Source organism: Indicator indicator, chromosome 5 (genome assembly GCF_027791375.1).
Source record: "Indicator indicator isolate 239-I01 chromosome 5, UM_Iind_1.1, whole genome shotgun sequence".
Classification (NCBI taxonomy): domain Eukaryota; kingdom Metazoa; phylum Chordata; class Aves; order Piciformes; family Indicatoridae; genus Indicator; species Indicator indicator.
This window is the reverse complement of record NC_072014.1, coordinates 21,400,047-21,421,308: the sequence shown is the minus strand read 5'-3', so window position 1 is coordinate 21,421,308 and position 21,262 is coordinate 21,400,047. Positions and strand designations below refer to the sequence as shown.

The following is a 21,262-nucleotide window of genomic DNA, read 5'->3' as shown; positions in this document are numbered from 1 at the left end:
TATTGCATCTTTTCAGGTAACTCTGACTTGAAATGAGCCTGATGCCAGTATCTCTGGTGTTTCTTTGAAGATGAGTGACAGAACATTCTCACATCTGCTTACAACTAGCTCTGGAATTTGCCGCGTAGGTGGTTTTTGCCAAGCAGAAATGTGTAATAGCCACTAGGTGGTGCTGTCCCAGAAGGAAGAGGGAATTTGAGACTGGTAACATGGGTCTGACAACCGCTGAAAATGTAGTTCTTAAATAACAGTAAGAACAAAAAGATGCCTTTCCCATACTGAGAATATCCTCTGTTTGAAGTATATTTATATAACTGTCATGTCTTCCGCTGTCAAAAACTGAGCAGCAGCAAGAAAATAAATATTAAAAAGACTAAATTCTTTTACTAATTTAAGATCATGTTAATCCCTCTAATTTATCAAATATACTTGTCCCCTCTTAACAAATGCTTCTATTTCACAGTAGCAGACTGTGTAGCTTAAAGGGCCAGAAATTAACAGCAGGACATTAAATGTACGTTTGTAATAGTAATTATGTTTAAAAGAGTGCACAACTACTTATACAAGACACCAGAATTTAAACATTCTGGCACTAATTTTATAGTGAGTACAGTGTGTTTTGTCATCTTTCAGTGGAAACTTAGGCATGTTTGGCACATTTTGGAATATGTTTCCACTTTCTTGGGACTCTTAACCTCAAAACTGAATGAATGTATTCTGGTTTAACCTACCAGTTATCACAATTGCTTGTCTATTTGTCACTTTTTTTCTACAGACACATCTTCTTTTGCTAAGAATTCTGCCTATTCTGGAATTAAAATTGAATTTATTCCAAATACAAGAGAGAAGTAAAGTGGTTGGGAAAAAAAAGTTGCCACTACTCCAGTTGAAAATGCATATTCCCATTCACATGTAATGCATTCCTGTTTGTCTCTAGCTTTAGTTTATAGCTGCTGAAGCTAAAGCATCTGAGAGAAAAGGAATCATGATCTAGAAAATAGAATCCTGTTGTAAGAGAAGAGGGCTTTAATTGGAAAAATCAAGGAGAGCTTTGATTTATTCACTAGTGGTATCAATGAGGAGTTAGACCCATTTGACTCACCATTCTGATATTCAGGACTTTCAAATTCTTGACCACCTTGAAGCAATAGTACCATCTGACTACTTAAGCAAAGCACCAGTGGGGCTTTTTGAGACTTCAGCTCCCTCTTCCCATTTTTCTCTTCTTACCGTCTATTCTCCAGCTGACTAGATCGTGCTGGCAGGATAGGGAGATGTGCCAGAGGAGCTTAATCCTCTCAGGAAAGCTGCAGCACAACATGATTCTCTGCACTTGAAATACAATCTCTTCAGACTTTTTCCTGTTCTGTAACTTACAGTTTTTAGAGCTTTTAGCAAGGTTTCTTTGCCTCCACCTTTAGTCCTTCCTGGAGAGAGCAGGGAGAGTTGCCACCTGGAGGGAGGGAAGAAATCCTCCAATCTTCCAATCACCAGAATAGAGACACTAAGAAACATCACTGTCCTAGCTTTGAGGATCTGTAGGGGCAGGGTTGGCTGCATAAAATAAATTCAGAGCTGAGTACCATTACCACTACAGCAACATCAAGTCTAATAATTTCAATATCATTGGGTGTTGCTCACACATTCAGAGTGATACAGTATCAATATATCATCCATTGCTAATAGACACTCCTTGTTCATGGTGCCTAGTTATTTGAGCATAATCAGTCAATGAGAACTGGGTTAAAAGTTTTTACAACCTTCACTGAAGAGACAGGACAATGATGTTTTAACAAGGAATTTTTTTTTGTCCAAAATACAGAAAACAGACTTTTTTTTCAAAACTGATTTAATTATAATTAGCCTGCCTAAAGGTCATTTCACCTCCTCAGGATTGATTTTTATTCTGTCCTTTGTGCTGTTGAGTCCCAGCCCTGCTCCCAGCCCTCAGACAGAAAAATAATTACAACCTATATATGTCTCATAAAAAAAAAAATCAAAACAACTAGCTGACCTTGTGCTGAGAGAGAATGTGAAAAAAAATGTTTCAAGGTTTCTTTATGCAGAGTAATGAACACAAGAACTAGGCCCTTTTGCAAAATCACTTTAATGCAATGCTTTTCACCACTCCTTGATGACAAGACTACAATCTCAATTTTACTTTCTTTGTAGCTTTGATAACTACCCTTCTTCATAAAGGGTCAAAAACTGAGAGAAACAAATGGGTTTCCTTGCATTTCAGTCCCATGAACAGATACTGTGTTGGACACAGAGTGGAGTCTTGACCAGTTGAAATAGTAGATGCATTACCACTGTTTTCAGCAGAACCATGACTTGAACTTTCATGTGTGTCACACTGCATTCCTACTGAGTACAAGCCCTTCCTCTAGCAGTAAGTGGCAGATCTCTTGGCTTGGTGTGTGTCATACTTGTGCACTGTTATATAGCATGCTTCCATTTGAGCTTAGAGGATTTTGTCTCTTAATTCCACCCATTGCAATAGAGCAAAGGACTCAAATACATCTTAATTTTACTAATTTGTCATACAATTAAATCTTTTTATAATGGTACTTTTATGTTACTATTTTCACCTCTAAGAGATAATTGCAGGCACTCCAATTCAAATTGATTGGAAAGGAAACCATTGTAATGATAATCTCTCTATTTAAAGATTAATCAGAATTTTTATTCTGTAAGAATTTGGGTCAACTTAATGGTGACTATATCTTTTTACTTAGGACACAGAGGCTTTCCTATTCCTAACTGGTCCATATGCTAAAGTCATATAAAAGTTAATAGTTTCAGCTTTGCTGCCAGTGTGTTGTGTGCAAGGCGAGGCTTTAAACCACAGCTATGCAGTGTAACAATTGTGGAGTTTACTGGGTTGCAGATGTGGGACTTCAGTAAACTAAATTAAATGTAGCTTAACTGAGTTTGAGAGGTAGAGTGTTGGATTACTTTTTATTTTGTTTTTCAGTTTGTTTTTCTTCATATCCTAAGGTTTTGTGTGATAGGACAAATGCAGTACACATTAGCAGTAGGATCCAAAACATGCCCTAAAATAGCCCTAAAAATGGAAATCCTCTAGAAATAGAACCATCTATCAGATCAAAGTTAGTCTCAGTCCTGCTGAAGCTTTGTATACAGACGTAAAAATTATTTACTGTTGAGAATAACTTCCTCAAAATAAAGAGCATCATTGAATCTCTAAAATTGTGCATAGCAGCAAGCACAACAGCTGAGAAGGGTCAAATTAGATTTATCATGTTTATGTTTGCTAAAGGGTATTGCCCAAACAGAAGTCCACTGTTTTCAATATTAAACTTCAGAGATTCCATTATACTGAAAATTTGCAAAGGGCAAATTGAACCCTAAAAAAAATACAAGTGGGCAAGTTTAGGAACAGATCTTGATGAGCTTAATGATTTGATTCGTAATAGGCCATTCTTTGTAGAACAAATCTTAATTTTCCTTCACTTTTCTCTCAGAAAAGAGGAGATATCTTCTCAGTTTTCATGTTTCTGTCCTAACTTCTCAGTTTGATAATGAACATTATCTGACAGTATTGAACAATAATCAATCTTAACAGTTCCTTCTACGCTAATTAAACTTTAAATGTGTTGATGTTGAGGAAGCAAAAGATGTATTACACAGGTGATGTTACCGGATTTAATATTAACTGGTAGACTGTGGGATCTCACTGTGCAACATATACAGAATTTACATAGAAGAATAATCAGAGAACATTATACAGTAGTTGTTTTGATGAGCAGTTTAGTAGGCAGCTTCTACAAGCACTATGTACTATAAGGTCAAACTGTGTCAGTGGTGCTCCGTATGTCATTGGAAACGTTCAGTAGCTCTTGCGATCAAATCCTGGAAGAGCAATTATTTTTAAGTTTGTTAGTAATTTTGTAGAGCAGATAAAGTTGTTGAATATTCAGATAACCTTACTGGCTTGAATATCCATAACGTCTCTTGGTGTGTCCTTCACAAAAAAACGTGCTTCTATTTCCCACTCTTTTGCTGTCTAGCTTAGGATCTTAACCACTCATAGTCATAGTGAGGTCAGAGAAAAAAATAAACTTCCATAAAGTTCTGTAACTATGTTTAATCCTAAATTAAGACTTTTAAAAGACAGCTCTTCTCCTGAACCTGGATTTTTATCCATCTAGTTTAGGATCTTAACCAATGGGAAGACTGATAGTGAAGTCAGAGAAAATGTTTCTCCATTTTATGCTTTCAGTGACATTTTTATACCTAGATTTTTACCATTGAATTAATTTGAAATCTTCTCTGGTTCTATTAAGATTTTAATCAGACCGCATACGTATGGAGAAGCTTCAGCAGCAAGTCCTAAGTGACAGCATACCATAAAATGTTTTATACATTGCATAGAGAGGGAGCATACTATGGAAATATAGTGAATTGGAAATCACAGTTCTTGACTTCTGCTGGGATTCCTATTTATTCACTGTTCTTGTAGAAAATTATTTCAACCTCAGGTTAAACTGAGTACTGTGAAGCTTAATTAGGGTTGGAAGACAATCTTGAGATTGTCAGAGGCAAGGTGCTGAGGTGTGGGCTATGAGAGTGCTTACTTTTGGTTCATATTGGCAAGGGAGTATAGATGAAATACTGAGATAACTGGCATGTTCTTTGTAATCAAACTTTTCTATATAAAGCATAGATGATTTGGAAGGGGGAAAAAAAAACTTATATAACATGCAACAGAAAGGGTGCCAATTACATAAAACAATGAGGGAGACCACAGCTGAATCAGCATGTGTGGTAACCATGTTTTCAATCTGCATATGTTTTTAGAAGTGTTCTTCCACATACCTCTGGAAGAAGAAATAAACTTGCTGTCTGTCCTGAATAGAGGTAATTAGAATAAGGGGCATTTGGCTAATGCTGAAAGTTAACGGAAAATTCCTCAACAATGAAGTCTTAAAGAAAATACACCTCTGCAGTTTTCTTCCAGTCTCACTTACTGACATGGTACAGGAACTGAGGCAGTCTGCTGGGGCAACAGAAAGCCTCACGTTGATGGTGAGGTACCTAACAGATGATGCAGACTGCAATGTTCTGTACTGTCTGCTGTTACCCACAGATTTCAAGGTTTATTGTCCTGAGTTGGTTACATATGACAGCGACAGTGTTGAATCATCCATACCAAAGATGAGGATAGAAGTTGCAAAGGACCATATCTGAAAGAAGTGGCCCGTGTCTTCTGACAATGTATAAGAAGCTGAGCCACTTTGTTCTGTAATGCAGCAGCTGCAAGACTGACCAGATCAGGCTAGCCCATCAGCCTCCAGCCTATTAGTCAGGTCTCCAGCTACTCAGGCTACAAAACTGACTAAAGAAAATGTTGGTTGTTTCTGCAGTAGAAAACTCCAGCATTATTTATATTACAGCTTCTAACTACTTTTTTTCTGAACAGTTCAGGGGGCTTTGGGGTTTTTTGTTGTTGTTTTTTTTTTTCCCGTTTTTAGTTAGATGCAGCTTCAGGTAGTTAACCCTTAGCTGAATTTAGTGTGCCACTCCTTTCATTAGTTGTGTTTGGACAGAGGTGCCCAACTTATGCCCACCTGGCTGTGGCCAAATAAAAGAGTTTGTCCAGCAGACAATCCACTACCCTTTGGACACCTTCTTTTGCAGAACTATGTGACCCTATCTTGTCCTTTGCCTGGGAACCTGTCTGCCACATGATCAGTCTGTAGCATAGGTACTTTGCCTGCTGTCTGCAAAGTTGATTGTGTTGTGGGATTATGATGTTCTGAGCATCACCTGAGGTTTGCTTGTGTATCCTGTGATCATATATATGCCTGTGATATTTCAGGAAATGTCTGCATTTCAGTAAGCACACTCCCAGTCAAGTAGATGGCCACATATCTGATTGAGTTGGTCAGGACAATCAGGCACAGTGTTTAAAGCAGACATTCATACTCAAGGCTGCATTTTTAAAATACCATGGGCACTACCACTAATTAATTATATACCACAATCTGTTCTTCTTTACTAGGTAGGGGTGAAAGTTAAGACATCTCTTACTGAGATCACACACTTACATATCTTGGAATATAGTAGGTAATTTGACCTTCATTTCATCTCAGCCACTGTCAGTATCTTTGTTCCCTTGCATCCTACAAGAAGTCAACTAAACTACTGCGTTAAAACAATATTTAAACATAGCAGGATGGTGTTTCCAAGTAAAGTTTTATTTGTTGTTGTAAACATCATGCTGTGTGCTTTCCAGAGTGTGCCTTACTAATGTGGGAAGTGACCACTGAAGTTTCTGCAATGTATGCAGTAGAAAGCATAGTAGCACTGAATTTACAGTCAGGTTCTTCAATCCCAGTGTAGCAATGGAAAGCTTTTAAGTATCTGTAGATATGACCTGTGTCTACTTCATGTTACTAAGACTAGAGAAACTTTTAAACTAATTGATAATCAGGATCAGGATATGTCAGTTCACTGTGGCATGGATTTTTTTTCTTTCAAATAATCAGAGGCAGAAGATTTGTCTGTTTCGCTCCTGAAGTCATTACTCAGGATTAAGTTGTTCCCACAGGGGCCTCAATATTACTAAGTTTTCATTATTATTAGATTCTATTTTATAATATTGATCTGATTTTGGAAATACTATTTCTCTTTTTTTAAATTTATTTATTCTGAACAGGAAGTAAAGGGATACTCAGAATAAGCAGCAGTGAAGTGTGTCTGTATTGATCATGTATTCTACAGAGAGCACTTTATAAACGTATTGTGTAAAAAGTGTAGTATAGGAGAAAATTGGATTCTTAGCTTTTTACTGCACAAGATTAGCCTAAATTACTTTGGTGACTCAAAATAATAGAATTTTGATAGTCGGTGACCAGATTCAAATTAGTACCCAATAAAAAAGTTCATGTACTCATTTATAGTCAAGTTAAGAAAAGCTTAGTCTTACAGTAGCATAAGATGAAAATGCTTAATGGAGATAAGCAGTCAGCTTCCTTAGGCTAGATAAAATGTACTGAAATCAAAGACAGAGAAGAAGCTGTGTATATCAGAGACATTGTCTGGCTCTGTACCTCTTCTGGAGTGTGAGTGCTTAGCTGTGATTAGAAGTAGTGTCAATGAAATATGAATGCATTGTAGCATTTCTGACCATATTATACTATATCTACATGGTGTTTCAAGTAACCCCTCTTTATCTGAACCAGAAGCATGAAAGAAATTAATAAAATATATGAGGATAAGAAAAGAGCTTGTACTGTGCCCTCTATATATTAGTAATATCCCTGGTACAGCTTGTACAGTAAGGTGACATTGTCATTAGGCTCTTTCTCTGTAAGTCATTTGCACTTCACAAACTAAACGTTGTATCAAAGCTTAATGTAATTCTTACCTGGCATGCTCTCATTTTGGTAGGAGTGATCTATTGCAGACATAACCAAGATGAGGTTATAAATACAGTGCTAATATTACTAATTTTTGCTTGATGCTACTTATAGAGCTCATAACCTAAGAATAATGAATCTCTGACAAATGGTGAGTAACATCAGAACATCCAACCAGAGAGTGTCCTTTTCCTAATTAGTTTGGAAAGTCAGTTGTTGGACAAATCATTAATTCAGCCAGATCACACACTGAGTAAGTGCCAGGGGTGCAGGTGAGAATCTGGGAATGCTGACTAGCTCATTTCTTCTTTCTGTGTTCTGTAAATACTTGAAATACTTTCAAAGTTTCTGCTTGGCTTTGCATAATAGAAGACATATGGAACTTTGACAGTATGGTCTTTCTCAGAGCATTCCACAAACTTTAATGACTGAAACTTCTCAAAGCATTAATGATATTGCTAACTTCATTGGACAGAGGGGAAAAAGGCAAAACATTGGGGGTGACTGACTTGTCCACTGACATAAATGAATCCCAGAGGCCTTAGTCTCTGATCTGGGAGGCACATTAATGTTTCAAATGAACAGTTCCGTTTAACTAAAAGGGAAATGCACAGGAATAAAATTAAACACGTTTAAAAAATTAATGCTAATTTTAGCCAGTAACTTCTCTACCTTCCCTCATGTATGCCTTTTCCAAAAAGGACGATAAAAATTTTGAGAGGATTTTAAATTGCTTAAATGGGCCTTTCAATGGAGTTTTACTTAATATAGGTAGCATTTCATTGAAGTCTGCATGGATGTCACTTGTACTTTGTCTAAAGTGTTGGCCACATAAGAGGTGTGAAGCTAGACTTCTGAAAGGCACACTGCAGTCTTTTAACCTTTAACCAGTTTAACCTTTCAAGGAACCCATAGCAATTTTAACTGGGTTGTCTTATTATCTAAGAACATTTGTTCTTCAAATATTGACGTTCTTCACAAAGTGGAATAGCATTTAATTTTTGGTGTGTAAAGTAATAAATGATCTTGTAAATGACAATCAAAAACAGGCACAGTAAACCAAATGTTTACTGTCTATAAACACCATACTAACTGTGGGTGAAACATTTCTGATTACATAGACTAATTTTAAAACCACATTTGTTCTGTTTATTAGCTTTAAATGGCTAGACACGTTAAAGATAGGTTGTTATTTTCCTCATTAAAGCATCGTTTTTGTGGTTGATCTAGAAAAGAAAATCCTATTAATATTTTTCTTTCTATGGAGTTCATCTACAATTCAGTAGTTAGTAATTACATAGGAATTCACTTGACGCATGAAATAAGCACTGATGAGAATCCATTCCTAGGAGGAGGTAACTAATGAACAAAATCACAATATGTAAAGCTTTTCTTCTTTTAAGTAGGAACTGACCACTTTTGGGTTTTGGTTTTTGTTTGTAAAGTTATGAAATATTTTTCATAAGAAAGGTTTATCTATTTGCTTGGTTTGCCAGATCAGAAATATTTCATTTTAGTTTTGCATGAGGAACTAAGGAAGAGCTCAGGAATATTAATTATGAACCCTAGAAGCCTAGTGCCAACAGTGAGAGTGGTGATTCTTGAGCAACTAACTTATCATTTTAAGTTAGTTTTGTGACTCGTTATAAAATACAACAAAATGTTAGTAATTTTAAACAACCTAATTCAAATCTGTTTCTTCTCCCAACTCCCCTCTTTTATCCCATGCTGTGTCATCAGTTCTCCAGTGCAAGGCTTTCAAACTTTAGACTTGCTAATCTGAAGCCTGGCCAAAACCAACCTTCCTATGTTGTCTAGCCAAAAAAAAGTAATTTCTAACACACAAAAATACCAAAAATGCATCTGAGAGAAAAACAAATTCACTACCTACTTGCCTCTTGAAGTCCTGATTTTAACCATATACCATATGTATCATGTGTGTATATACATACACAACATTTTCAAACCAGACTTGTAATTCTTATTAATTTACCCAGTCTAGCCTAATGCCTTTTCCAAAAACATGAACATACCTCGTGTTGTGCAGTGGGATGTACACTGTCAAGTAACATAGGCCATTAGATCTGGAAACAACAGGCTAGTTTTGCAGCATTGTGGCAATCTTAGCGCCAGCAGCTTAGAAGAGAAATACTTCTAAAAATGAATGCAGAATGCTTGAATCACTCCAAAGAATGTCATTGCTGTGTTTGAGTGCTGGCTCCCAGATTGTTTTCAGGGCACTGGTATTTTTCTTATTAGGAGGAAAGTAAGAGCAAAAGTTTGTTTCAATGTTTTATGGACACAGGGTTTGCTCTGCTCTCTTGTGAAATAATTACCAGTGATTAAGTGTTCTTGACTTTTGTTTTTCCCATCCTGCCTCCTTTTTACCAGTTATGTAATACATAGTTTAGCAAAACTCTGAAGGCTGTTTAGAGTTACTGCTTTTCTTTAAAGCAAACAGCTAAACACAGAAGTTGATGCAAACAAGGCACTTAGCATCTGAAAGAAGTGTTAACACTTTATTTACATTTAAATTAAAATGGACACTTATTTATGTGTTCTGGTTCTGAAAGGTGTGTGGTACATCTGCAGAGGCCTATTGTTTATTCATGCTGTAAATCCTTTGAAATGTGTTAAAATGCTTCCCACTCATTATAAAAATCCTGCCACCCATGGATTAGGGCTTTGATGTCACCAATCCTGCTTCAAAGGGTTCTTTCAATGCTATTAATCACAGTTTAGCCTCTGAAGATATAGCCAGAGAAAACATTTGGACATCTTGTGCTAGACTTGCTAAAACTTTGAAATATACAGAGTGTCTTGCATATGCACAGTCCCCTATCACTTCCTCCCTATTCTCTGAGCCTTTAGTTTAAAAAAAAAATATTTTGTGATGACTTTGGCTTTCTACAAGTTCAGGAAAAAGTTTAGGACACGTCATACTGTACATTTAAAAAAAGATGCTTGTCTTTCAGTTGACACCACAATGTTTTTGCCTGAGGAATTAAATCAGTCTTTAAAAACCCCAAGGGACAATAAAATTGGGGATTAAGCAGGCCTATGTGTCAAAAGGTCAAAAAAAGATACCATCTTACCATTTTCTCATCTCTTTCATTAGTTTGTGAGCTTAAGATGCTGTCTAAACACTTCAGGATCCACACAATTTCATAGAAATAAGATTGTTTCTGCTGTCTTTTTCTCTTCTAAATCTCTCAATGACTCACAGAGAAATTGATTACTAGTGATTGAGCTGTATGCCTTTGTGCTGTCGTCTTTTTTGTCATCTCAGTAGCTAAGGTCAGTGACATACCACCTTATCACTGACTTTTTCTTCCCTTTTAAATCAACACTGCACTCTGTCATGCCCTTGCTGAATGCTCTGCAGGCACAGTTGTTAATGAGCGGGGTGTGGAAAAAGTGTGGTTGGTGTCTGCTATTTTTAGTACAGTTGTACAAACTGATTTTCTACCATACTTCTTTTTTCCTAGCTAGGCTTCTTGAACAGTTTTTGCAGTATGTATGTATTTCTTTTTGAACAGGTAACTTGGCACAAGCAAGAGCCAGAGTGACAGCAGCATCTAGGTCTTTGCCTCCACAGCTTAGTGCTGGGCGTATCAAGGTTAGTAGTGTTCATTTGGAAGGCAAGCAGTTGTTCATAAAATGTTACAGTGAGACTATGGACATGATGTTTAGTTGATGTAACTATATCTATATCTATATATATATACAGTGAGGTCCTTACCAAGTGAGAGTCTGCCATAATTACATAATTATAACAGCTGGGAGCACTGTTTTCAGTTTTAGTGATGACCCTGCTGCAGAATACAGTGAAGAATTAATTTATTTCTGGTTAAGCTTTAAAGCATTGGTGTGAAATCTCAGTTATATTGGCATTAATATCAATTTATCTCTTTATTTCAGTGCGGTCAAGGTTTTCTTCAGGCAATTTTGGCCTAGAAAGAGATTTAATTCAGTAAAATTTAAATAGTGTATTTAACAGTGTGAAAGACAAAATAAATTTTAAAATAATCTGTTCCTTTTTTATTCAATTTACGAGTGAAAAAACAGGACATTTGTAACTGATCGATGTCCAGAAAAGAGCAATTTGGCAAAGCCCCTATTCTTCAAGAAAAAGAACAGCAGAATTTAAATAATGCTGAATTTTGCAGTAAAAGTATGTGACATAATTGCAAATGGATGGGATAATTTTATGGCAGTTTATAGGATGTGTTGCCAGCTGAGAGGGTGAAGAAAACCCTTGTACCTGAAGCTGATAACATGTACACCCCCTTTCTGCTTCCAAAGAGGTTTTGTTTGTTAGCTTTGTTAGAGGTTTGGGGGGGATTGCCTTCAAAGCAAACAATATTTTGTTTAAACAAATGTGGTAACAGCGACTGTTCAAAAGTCTACAAATTTTGTGTCCTGGGTTTGCTATTTCTTTTTGTTCTCTCCTGTTACTAGAAGCTCATGCTTAAATATTGGTACAGTAATTCATGTCATCCAGACATCTACATCCTTCACTGTACCTGCAATTACAGATGTGGATTTCAGAGATTTATTTCATCTCTCGTGCAGACACTTCCAACACTGAAGGGCAAATAATGGCCTTTCCAGTTTTCTTGTATTATACACACGTTGTCTTCTACATTCAGCTGTATTCAGCATAAGCTTTCTAAGGATGCATTTTATTGATACAGCTGGAATGGAATAGAGCAGTCCTCTCTTAGAGCTTTAATGAGCAGAAACAGTTACTAAGTAGTGCTTAAGTGCTTTTTACTTAACCTTCAAATTTTAAAAGAAGGGTCTAAAAGACTATTCAAAAAATGTTAATTGAAATAATTTTTAGCTGAAAAAACAAACCCTTTCTTATGATTTCATAAACCTTATGATTGAAACAACTTAGAATCATAGAATCAGTCAGGGTTGGAAGGGACCACAAGGATCATCTAGTTCCAACCCCCCTGCCATGGGCAGGGACACCTCACACTACATCAGGCTGACCAGAGCCTCATCCAGCCTGGCCTTAAACACCTCCAGGGATGGGGCCCCAACCACCTCCCTGGACAACCCATTCCAGAGTCTCACCACTCTCATGGGGAAGAACTTCCTCATGTCCAGTCTGAATCTCCCCACTTCCAGTTTTATTCCATTCCCCCTAGTCCTGTCACTACCTGATATCCTAAAAAGTCGCTCCCCAGCTTTCTTGTAGGCCCCCTTCAGATACTGGAAGGCTTCAGGAAAAAGATTTTAAATTACTATTTTACACTTTGCAGTAGATATCCAAATGTAACAATTCCGTTTGGAAGTTTGAAAAATTTCATTTATTATTAAATTTACTTTTTTTTTAGTTAATATATTTTTTAGTTTTACAGATTTTCATATCATGCCAGCAGCAGGTGTGGTCAATATGTGAAAGTAATAATTTCCAGTGACTTAATGAAGTGACATGATGTCATAAATCATACTTCTAATATTGTACATTTTGTCGTTTATAGGTCAAGCTGTTTTCCATTTTAATTGTAATCGTATAAATACATATTGTGTGTCACTACTACTGTCATATAAAAATGTGACTTTACAGTTGAAATAGTCTTCATTTTCATTTAAAAAGAGTAGTAGTGATTTAAAGCAGAAGATTACGCCATGCCATTCTAATTATGTTCTATCATTTTCAACCAAGCCAGTTGTGATAAAGCCTGTTGCACATGATTATCGTCCTACCATAAAACTGCATGACTTCATAGACATGCAATGTTATTACTGAACCAGAGACAAAACTTCTACAAATTTTTACAGGAAAATCTCCATAACTTCAGGATCTATCAGAATTTTTCTAATGGGAATTTCAAACGTTTTCTGTCAAAAGATATGGAAATTTATGTTAGTCCTTACAGACTGCACAGATCTGAATCTACAACTACATCCATAGAAAAGGGAATCTCATGATACTGATATATTCTCATTTTCTGAGAAAAAGTATATTACATCTCTCCTGTGAGTGTTTCTGACTACCTGTTCCCTTCCCTCTCCACCCCTCTCAAAAAAAAAAAGGCCACAAAACACAATAAACCTATTTTGGACCCAGTAGGTTGTAGGAAGCCATATTTAGCAGAGTGGCAGTCTCAAAGATCTTTGGGTTCTACAGGTTTTGTGAAAATTGGCAGCTGTGAGAAGGAGATCTTACACTGTCCTACTGCCCAAAAGATAGAGCATAAACTCACCCTTTATTGGTCAACAGGTACTCCAAACATGACTGAGAGATCATGAGTGATGAACTTTCAACAACAGTATCATTAGGAGTCCCTGCTTTTCTAGACAGACAAGGATCCAATTTAGAAGCTCATGTTCTTGAGCATTTGGGTTTCGGTGCAGTCCTCAAACTATTTGCTTTTGCTCTTGATTTGGTGTTCTTTATAATTAAATTGTCTGTCTTTTAACATTAAATGTTACCAGTTATTTTGAACTTACTGTCAATATTCACTGATACGGCTTTTGTCTTCCACCTCACCTTTACTAGATATTTAGATGTCACTTCTCAAAATGCAGTTGTCTTGCCAATATAGCTTTGAAACATTCCCATATCCTTCCCATTGGATGTGCCTGATGTTCTGATTAGGTCATTGATATTTACTTTGTCATGTGACCTCTTGTTTGATGTTACCAGGGCTGATAAGGCATTTTTCCTGGGATATATTACAGTTTTCTGCCAGCACCCTTAAAACTGAAGTCAAATGGCATCTTTTTAAAAATTATCTTATGTGTTATTTTGAGATGCTTACTAATGCGTGTATACCACTCTGGACTAGAACATCACAAGTTACAAATACATACTGAAATTTTTATGGTTACCCTTATGGAAATCTGTCTCCCTTTGCACCATCTGTATTATGAATCTTGTCTTCACGAGTTTTCTTTTTGATTTCTTCCCCAACACAAAATCCATTTTCTTGATCTATAACTACTCAGTGCTTCATTTCCTTTATATTTTGCATGCAGTCTCCTAAATGTCTCCTGAAGGTAAGAGACACAGTTACTTTGTTGAGAACTGCCCTCTTTCAGCAATTGCTTTTAGTGTTCAGAAGAGTGGTCTTAGTGAGTGGTAGAAATGATTGTATGGAGCAGAGTCAAGGAAGTGTAGCACAGGTGCTGACAACAGCATTATCTGGTTTATACAAATGCCACCTGGTCAGAACAGATGGTGAACTGCTGCAAAGCAAGTGAATGCTAAAATGTTGTTAATGCTCCATGCAAACAGGATGCTTGTTGATTTTCTTTAATTTTGTTGAGTTGTAATACAGCAACACAATCTGCTTGTGATTGGTAACCATAGTTATACTCATTCATAAAATCTGGTTTTGTTTTGATAAGAGCAGCTGTACTGACAATATAACTAAAATATACCAGGAGCAATATGTTTACTGTCCATGTATACCCTGTAAAAATAACTCTTTTGAAATGCTGAAGAAGTGTTTGAAGCTATGGCAGTTCATCAAAGTAAGGCTGCTGAAATTTTTGGAATCAAAATGGCAATTTAAAGAAGTTAACAGTAACCACAACAGTAGAAAGGAGAATACTTATACAGCCTACTTGTTTGCCACTTGTTATCCAGCAACAACATTTTTCCCATACATGAGCAAAATGATGCAGCTCCCTTTACTTTCTGGTCATTACAAAAATGGTAATGGAGTTCATTGTAGTGATGTTAAGAGGAATGCTTTGTCAAAATCACTTCCTAAGGTGGTGCATCTTGAGAGCTGCCTCATTGGCTGAGTATTATACTATCATAACAGAAGTGTGAAATCATATGGCACACCCAGTGCTCTCTCTGAAGTCAGAGTGCATCCTGGTCTATTAGAAGCTGCCCTTCCTACCTCTGATGAAGTACTCTGAAGTACTCACAGCCGAAGGAATGACATAACAAAAACTGAACTCAGCTTTCATGGGTGACAGGGGGTGGGCCAGTAGTGTTTCTGGAACAGCTCTTAACATCTGAGTTTTGTCTTCCAGGTTGACACAATGGAGGTTATGCGACACCCTGAGGAGACAACTAACATGAAGCGACAAACAATGGCTTCCTACTTTAGGGTACAAAAATTAAATTGTAAACAAACATTTTGGTGATAAGAACACTAGATTTATCTAAAATATTTGTGGGATTATGAGATCAAAACAGAATAGAAAGAATGTTTTATTGTGTTGTGAGGCCACCTTAGATTAACATTTTCTTTTGCTCCTTTTGTTTCTGTTTTCTCATACTTTTATAGTTGTACCAAGTACATTGATAATAGAATCTAGACTATTTCCATCTAAAATGTCAGAGGTCTAGAACAGGCCTCCTTAAGAACAGAAAAGTGATTTTGTGCAAATAACATAGCTGTTTTTCCTGAAGCCTTTATATACTTTCACAAGCTCAGACATACCTGCTTTTAAAGATTAGGATTTGTGAGTGGGGGAGTAGGTGTGAAAGTAGACTAAAAAATGGATGCAGCCTACAGCAGTGACCACAGTCAGTTTGGAATTGTACATGATTTTGAGATTGAGTGTATTTGCAACAAGTACTACTTCTACAGTGGGTAAATAAGGTGAGGATGGAGCAGAAATGGAATCATTGGAAAAGCATATATCTGATCTGATCGCACTTGTTTCATTTTGGTGTAAAATCCAATGGAATATACTATTTCCATATTCAGGGTGAATCCAACAAAAGTAATAGACCTATATTTCAGCAGGAAGGTTTAGATTAGCTATTAAGAACACTACATAGTGATGATAATGTAACACTTTAGTAGAATCATAGAATCAGTCAGGATTGGAAAGGACCACAAGGATCATCTAGTTCCAAGCCCCCTGCCGTGGGCAGGGACACCTCACACTAGTAGCTTGTCCAGAGAGCCTGCGATCTATACGCTTTGTCATTCTGGAAAATGTGTTAAACAGAGGTGTGCCTGAAATAGTACAGCTACATCTAGTGTTCTCTTTAGGCAGTATACTGAATTGATGGCATCTTGCAACCCTTCCCCGTGATTTTCTGTGAATTTCTGTGATTGCTTCAAAGTAAAGTTTCACAGAATGCCAGGTTGGAAGGGACCCCGAGGATTATCTGATCCAACATTCTAGGTGATACTGTAGTTTAAGTGAGATGGCACAGCATCTTTGGCCAGTTCCAGTTCAAGCTGAACTTTTGCTTTCCTAACTACATCTCTGCATACCCTGGTAATGCCTTTATAATCTTCAATAGGTCACTTCCCATCTCTGATACATTTCCCTTTTGGTTCTGAGCAGACCCAAAAGCTCAGAGTTAAGGCAAAGGGGTCTCTTGTTCCACCTACTTCACTTGCCTTTAGAGGGGATGAACTGGTTTTGTGTGTCTAGGAGAGTGTTCTTGAAAAACACCCAGCACTCACTAGCTCCTTTGTCCTCCATGGAAGCTTCCCATGGGATCCCTTCCAAATGGGCCCTGATCACTCTGAAGTTTCCTCTTCTAAAATCTAAAACCTTTGTTTTGTAACTAACCTTTAGCATGCTCAGCAGTATCCCAAATTCCACAAGATTGTAATCGCTGCATCTGAGGCTGTGGGTAACCAAGATCTTCCAAAGCAGGTTTTCTTGGTTAGTGAACAGCAAGTCCAGCAGTGTCTGGTTGTCACATCTAACTTCTGGACAAAAGAGTCCTCTATGCATTCCAGAAACTTGATGTATGCCAGGTGAGCTGCTTTGTTTTCTTACAGCAAATGTCTGGGTCACTGAAGTCTGCCGTATGAAGCAGGTCTTGTTGGCCTGAAGCTTGCTTAAGTGACTCCAGAATTCCCTCATTCATTGTGTCATCTTGGTTTGGGGGTTGGTAACAGATGCCTACTGTAAGGTCTCCCTTGGAGACAGTCCCTCTTATTTTGACCCAGAGGCATTTGATAGGGCTTCCACACTTACCACAGTTGACTTCAATACTTTCAATGTTCATTTTAATATAGAGTGAAACTTCACCACCTTTTCTACTCTGTCTGTGTTTATGAAACAGCCTATAGCCACCTATCATGATCCTCCAGTGCTGTGTGAGTTGTCCCACCAAGTTTCAGTTATCCCTACGGTATCATAACTTCCTGACTGGGCAGAGAGCTCCAGTTCCTCTTGTTTATTTCCCAGACTTCGTGTGTTAGTATATATACACTTCAAGTGGATGTTTTTGTTGTTTTGTTTCTCATTTAGGGAGACAACTGAGGCACATTTTACTCTAGTCTGGTTGGTTTGGTTAATTCCATGATTGGTTGTAATGGTGATGGTGGCTTGAAGATTGCCATTTTGGATCACTCTCCCAAAGTCCTTCAGTTTAAAGCCCACCTCACCAGGCAGGCCAGCTTGCTGCCCAAGATTCCCCTGCCTCTTTTAGACAGGTGAATTCCATCTCTTCCTAGCAGGTTGTAGCCCTCATAGAAAGTCCCATAATCATAAAAGCCAAAACCCTTGCAGTGACATCAGCCACTCAGAAGTTGATCTGCGTTATGTGTCTGTTTCTGTCTGCCCCAAATCGTGGTAATATGGAAGAAAAGATTATTTGGGTGCCAAGATTCTTCACTTTCTCTCCCAGGGACTTAGAATCTCTCTTGATTCTGCCTAAGTTTGACCTTACAGTGTTGTTTATGCCGACTTGAATGAGTAATAATGGGTAGTAGCCTGTGCTTTTGACAAGTTGTGGCACCCTCTCTGCAGTATCATGGATCTTAGCTCTAGGAAGGCAGAATACCTCACATGACTTCGTTTGTTCTTCTGTTGGGGATATTTGATTGATCAAATGTACCTGCAATAACATTATAGTAAGGACATTTTTTAATTTAATTTTTTTAATATAGGCCTTCCTCAACTAAGTGTGGTATAAGGAGAGATGAAGAGAAAGTTGTAAGAAATAAATAACTATATATTTTAATTTATTTTTTTTTAGTAATTGAAGACTTTTAATAGGTTCTGGGTTTTAGCAAAAGCTTTAAAATAAATAAATGTTATTGCAGACTAAAATTACAGATTAAAATGCAATCAAGCATGACATACTGTTTACAAATACATATCTCCTGCTTAAGTAGTTACATTGTAGTATTTTGTCAAGCATGTATCTTTTTCTTCACTAGTATTCCCTCATGGATCTTTTATCCAAAATGGTTATTGGACAGCCGCACTTTATCCGCTGCATTAAACCTAATGACAATCGAGAAGCGCTGACGTTTTCTCATGAGAGAGTTCTGCTGCAGCTACGATACACTGGAATTCTGGAAACTGTCAAAATACGTCAAAAAGGATATTCTCATCGCATCCTCTTTGAAGAGTTTGTGAAAAGGTAAGACTTCTATGACATGGCCGCTGTTTTAAAACTACCTTGAATAAAATACATTCTGTGTTTAAATATAGAACATTCTTAAGACGTTGGTCTGTACAGCTATGGTCTGATTCTCAGAGAGCAGTGACTATCAGGGAAAAGACTACAAGAGATATCTGAGGTCTAACAGAGAAAAGTCAGTGTGAGACCTGTAAGAGCACATAGTATACAGAGCAAGCCTGTTGCCTTAGTTCCCTCAATGGAAGCAACAAGTGGAAGTTACACATTGTGCTCAGATAATACAAGGATTTGAAGGATTTGGTAGGTCATTGCCTTTCAGCCATCATATGAAGAAGCTGCACGTGCTTAAGAATGAAGTAATATAAAAGCTTTAGATTTGAAGTATTCCATGTAATAGCTTTGTAGCCTCATAGTCATTTACCTTGGAGATATAACCCTTGTCATGGCTATTCAGGAAATGCTATTGTCTTTAGGATGACATGATGACAATATGTTTATGGTCATTATGGTTTCCTCTAGATTTAAAATAAGGTTTTGTGTAGTATTTACCATTTTCCAGTCCGTAGGATTGACAATTCAATAACAAAACAGAAGCAGTACTGTTAAGCAATCAAATACTCAATAGCTGACTAAATACTGAATCGCTAAATCAAGCATTTAGTGATATTTTCCCAACTGGAGGTTTCTCATCCAGCCAATACATAGTTAATGAATTTACTCAAGGCAAGTCAGTCATATGATGTTAGAGGAAAAGAGCTCATAATGATTTTGAGAAAGAAGAGACGAACAATTCCATAGGCCTTCCTAAAACGCAGGGATGGAATAAATTTATGTGTGTAAATCAGTCTTTTGGGATTGGAAATCCATGGTCCTTGTATTGAAAGATCTTGAACAATAAACCATGGCTTAGTCAATTCATTCTGAAAAATTACAGAATTTTCTGATTTATAATATCTTAGTATACCAAATGAATGTGTAATAGGAAAACACTTGAGATATATATCCCAGGAAGGTTAACTTATGTGGTCATTTGTCCATCAAAGTAATTTAATTTTCAGATGTCTCTCAACTTTTTTTTTGTTGCATGACTAACTTTGGTAAGGTCACAGAATTCTGAAGCAAGTTTAACACAGATTAATTTTTGTGATCATTAAAGACGTCTTTGAAACATCCTGAAGAGGCTGAAGGCAGATTTATTAACCTAAACTTTTATTCAGGTTGCATGTAAGTGAATTCAGATTTAACTCCACTGAAATTAGAGTAAATTGAGAGGAAATTAGGCCTTCTCGTATCAGTAGATTATTTTAATTCAAAAGTGCACCAAATTTGAGTACAGCCTTGAAAAGTAATGGTAATAAAAGCAGCACTGACTGTAGTCTTTGATTCCTGCAGATAAGGGCAAGTCGTGTTTAACATCTTGTCAGATACTCTCTAAGTTTTTAGTCAAACTTGATTTAATTCTTCCACAAAAGAAAGTCAACACAGCAAGAGGGAAGATGTAGCAATTTGCCACAAAACACAGAAGGCTTCTTGTGTTTAGAATATAAATGAAAGGCAGGAGAGGAGATGTTCTTGTTCCTTTGTTCAGTTCATCCTTTATTTTTAAACAAATTCTATTCTGCTTTGCTCTTGAAAAAAAAGAAAAAAGAAAAAAAGAACAATACTTTTAAAAGCTATCAGTGGAGCAAGAAACGTTTTTCAACTTGCATCCATGAGTAGTCAAGTGTTTTTAGGAACTAAGTAGTTGAATACATAAAAATGTTTGAGAAAACAGGTCAAATGCTAAACAGATTGGCACTTCTTTGTTCATAATCAAAAAGACATTAGGCAAGTATGAACAAGAGTTTCAAAATGTCAGTAAATGTGAGGATATCAAAGATTTTCTAAGCCAGCAAGTTAATTGGTATTTTGATCCTTTTGAGCAACTGAACAACAAAATGAATGAGCCAGCACTTTTTCTCCCTTGATGTTATTAAACAAATAGGTGTGCTTCTTATCTGGCTGTTCAATAATGCTGTTTTGTAAACTCTTAGCAGGAAATATGAGGACAAAACAATCAAAGGCAGGGAACAGAACCATTCAGGGTTTATCAGGTGGGAGGTAAACACAAGATAAAGCTCTGTCTAGTGTTACTCTTTACTGTCTTCTGTTTTCATATAGAACAGATTATTTCACTGTTGCAAACCTGGATATAGTTTATTGGGTGAAAAAAACAGATGGGGAAAGGAGGATGTAATTGTAACTTATTCACACAGTGTTTCTTTAGCCAAGTATACAACCCTTTGTTTTATGTATCTGAATATAGAATATGTATTCTCTTACTTAAGTAGGAAAATGCTATCTGTAGGCCCTGTAAATACTAGAGACCTGTCAAGTCTTAGGCATTTTGTCTCTGTTGGTCTTGTCTCACACCCCATTCCATCATGTCTTACGTGTTTGCTATGAAGCAGCTTGGCCCCTTTCTCAGGCTGGAATCCCAAGTTTCAGGGGTAGTTTATTAACCTGATCAGGCAATCAGGTCTGCCTGGATTGTATGGAATTAATGCTGTTT

General features: G+C 36.9%; 1 protein-coding gene across 1 annotated transcript in view; it reads left to right on the top strand.

Annotated features, from left to right (window-relative positions):
- The window catches only part of MYO3B (myosin IIIB), a 184,536-nt gene that overhangs the window by 100,443 nt on the left and 62,831 nt on the right, over positions 1–21,262 (top strand). Inside the window, exons 24-27 of the mRNA XM_054381223.1 lie at positions 10,928–11,007; positions 14,385–14,405; positions 15,396–15,473; positions 18,506–18,711. Of these exons, the coding sequence (XP_054237198.1) occupies positions 10,928–11,007; positions 14,385–14,405; positions 15,396–15,473; positions 18,506–18,711 (385 nt within the window). The remainder of the gene's footprint in view (positions 1–10,927; positions 11,008–14,384; positions 14,406–15,395; positions 15,474–18,505; positions 18,712–21,262) is intronic.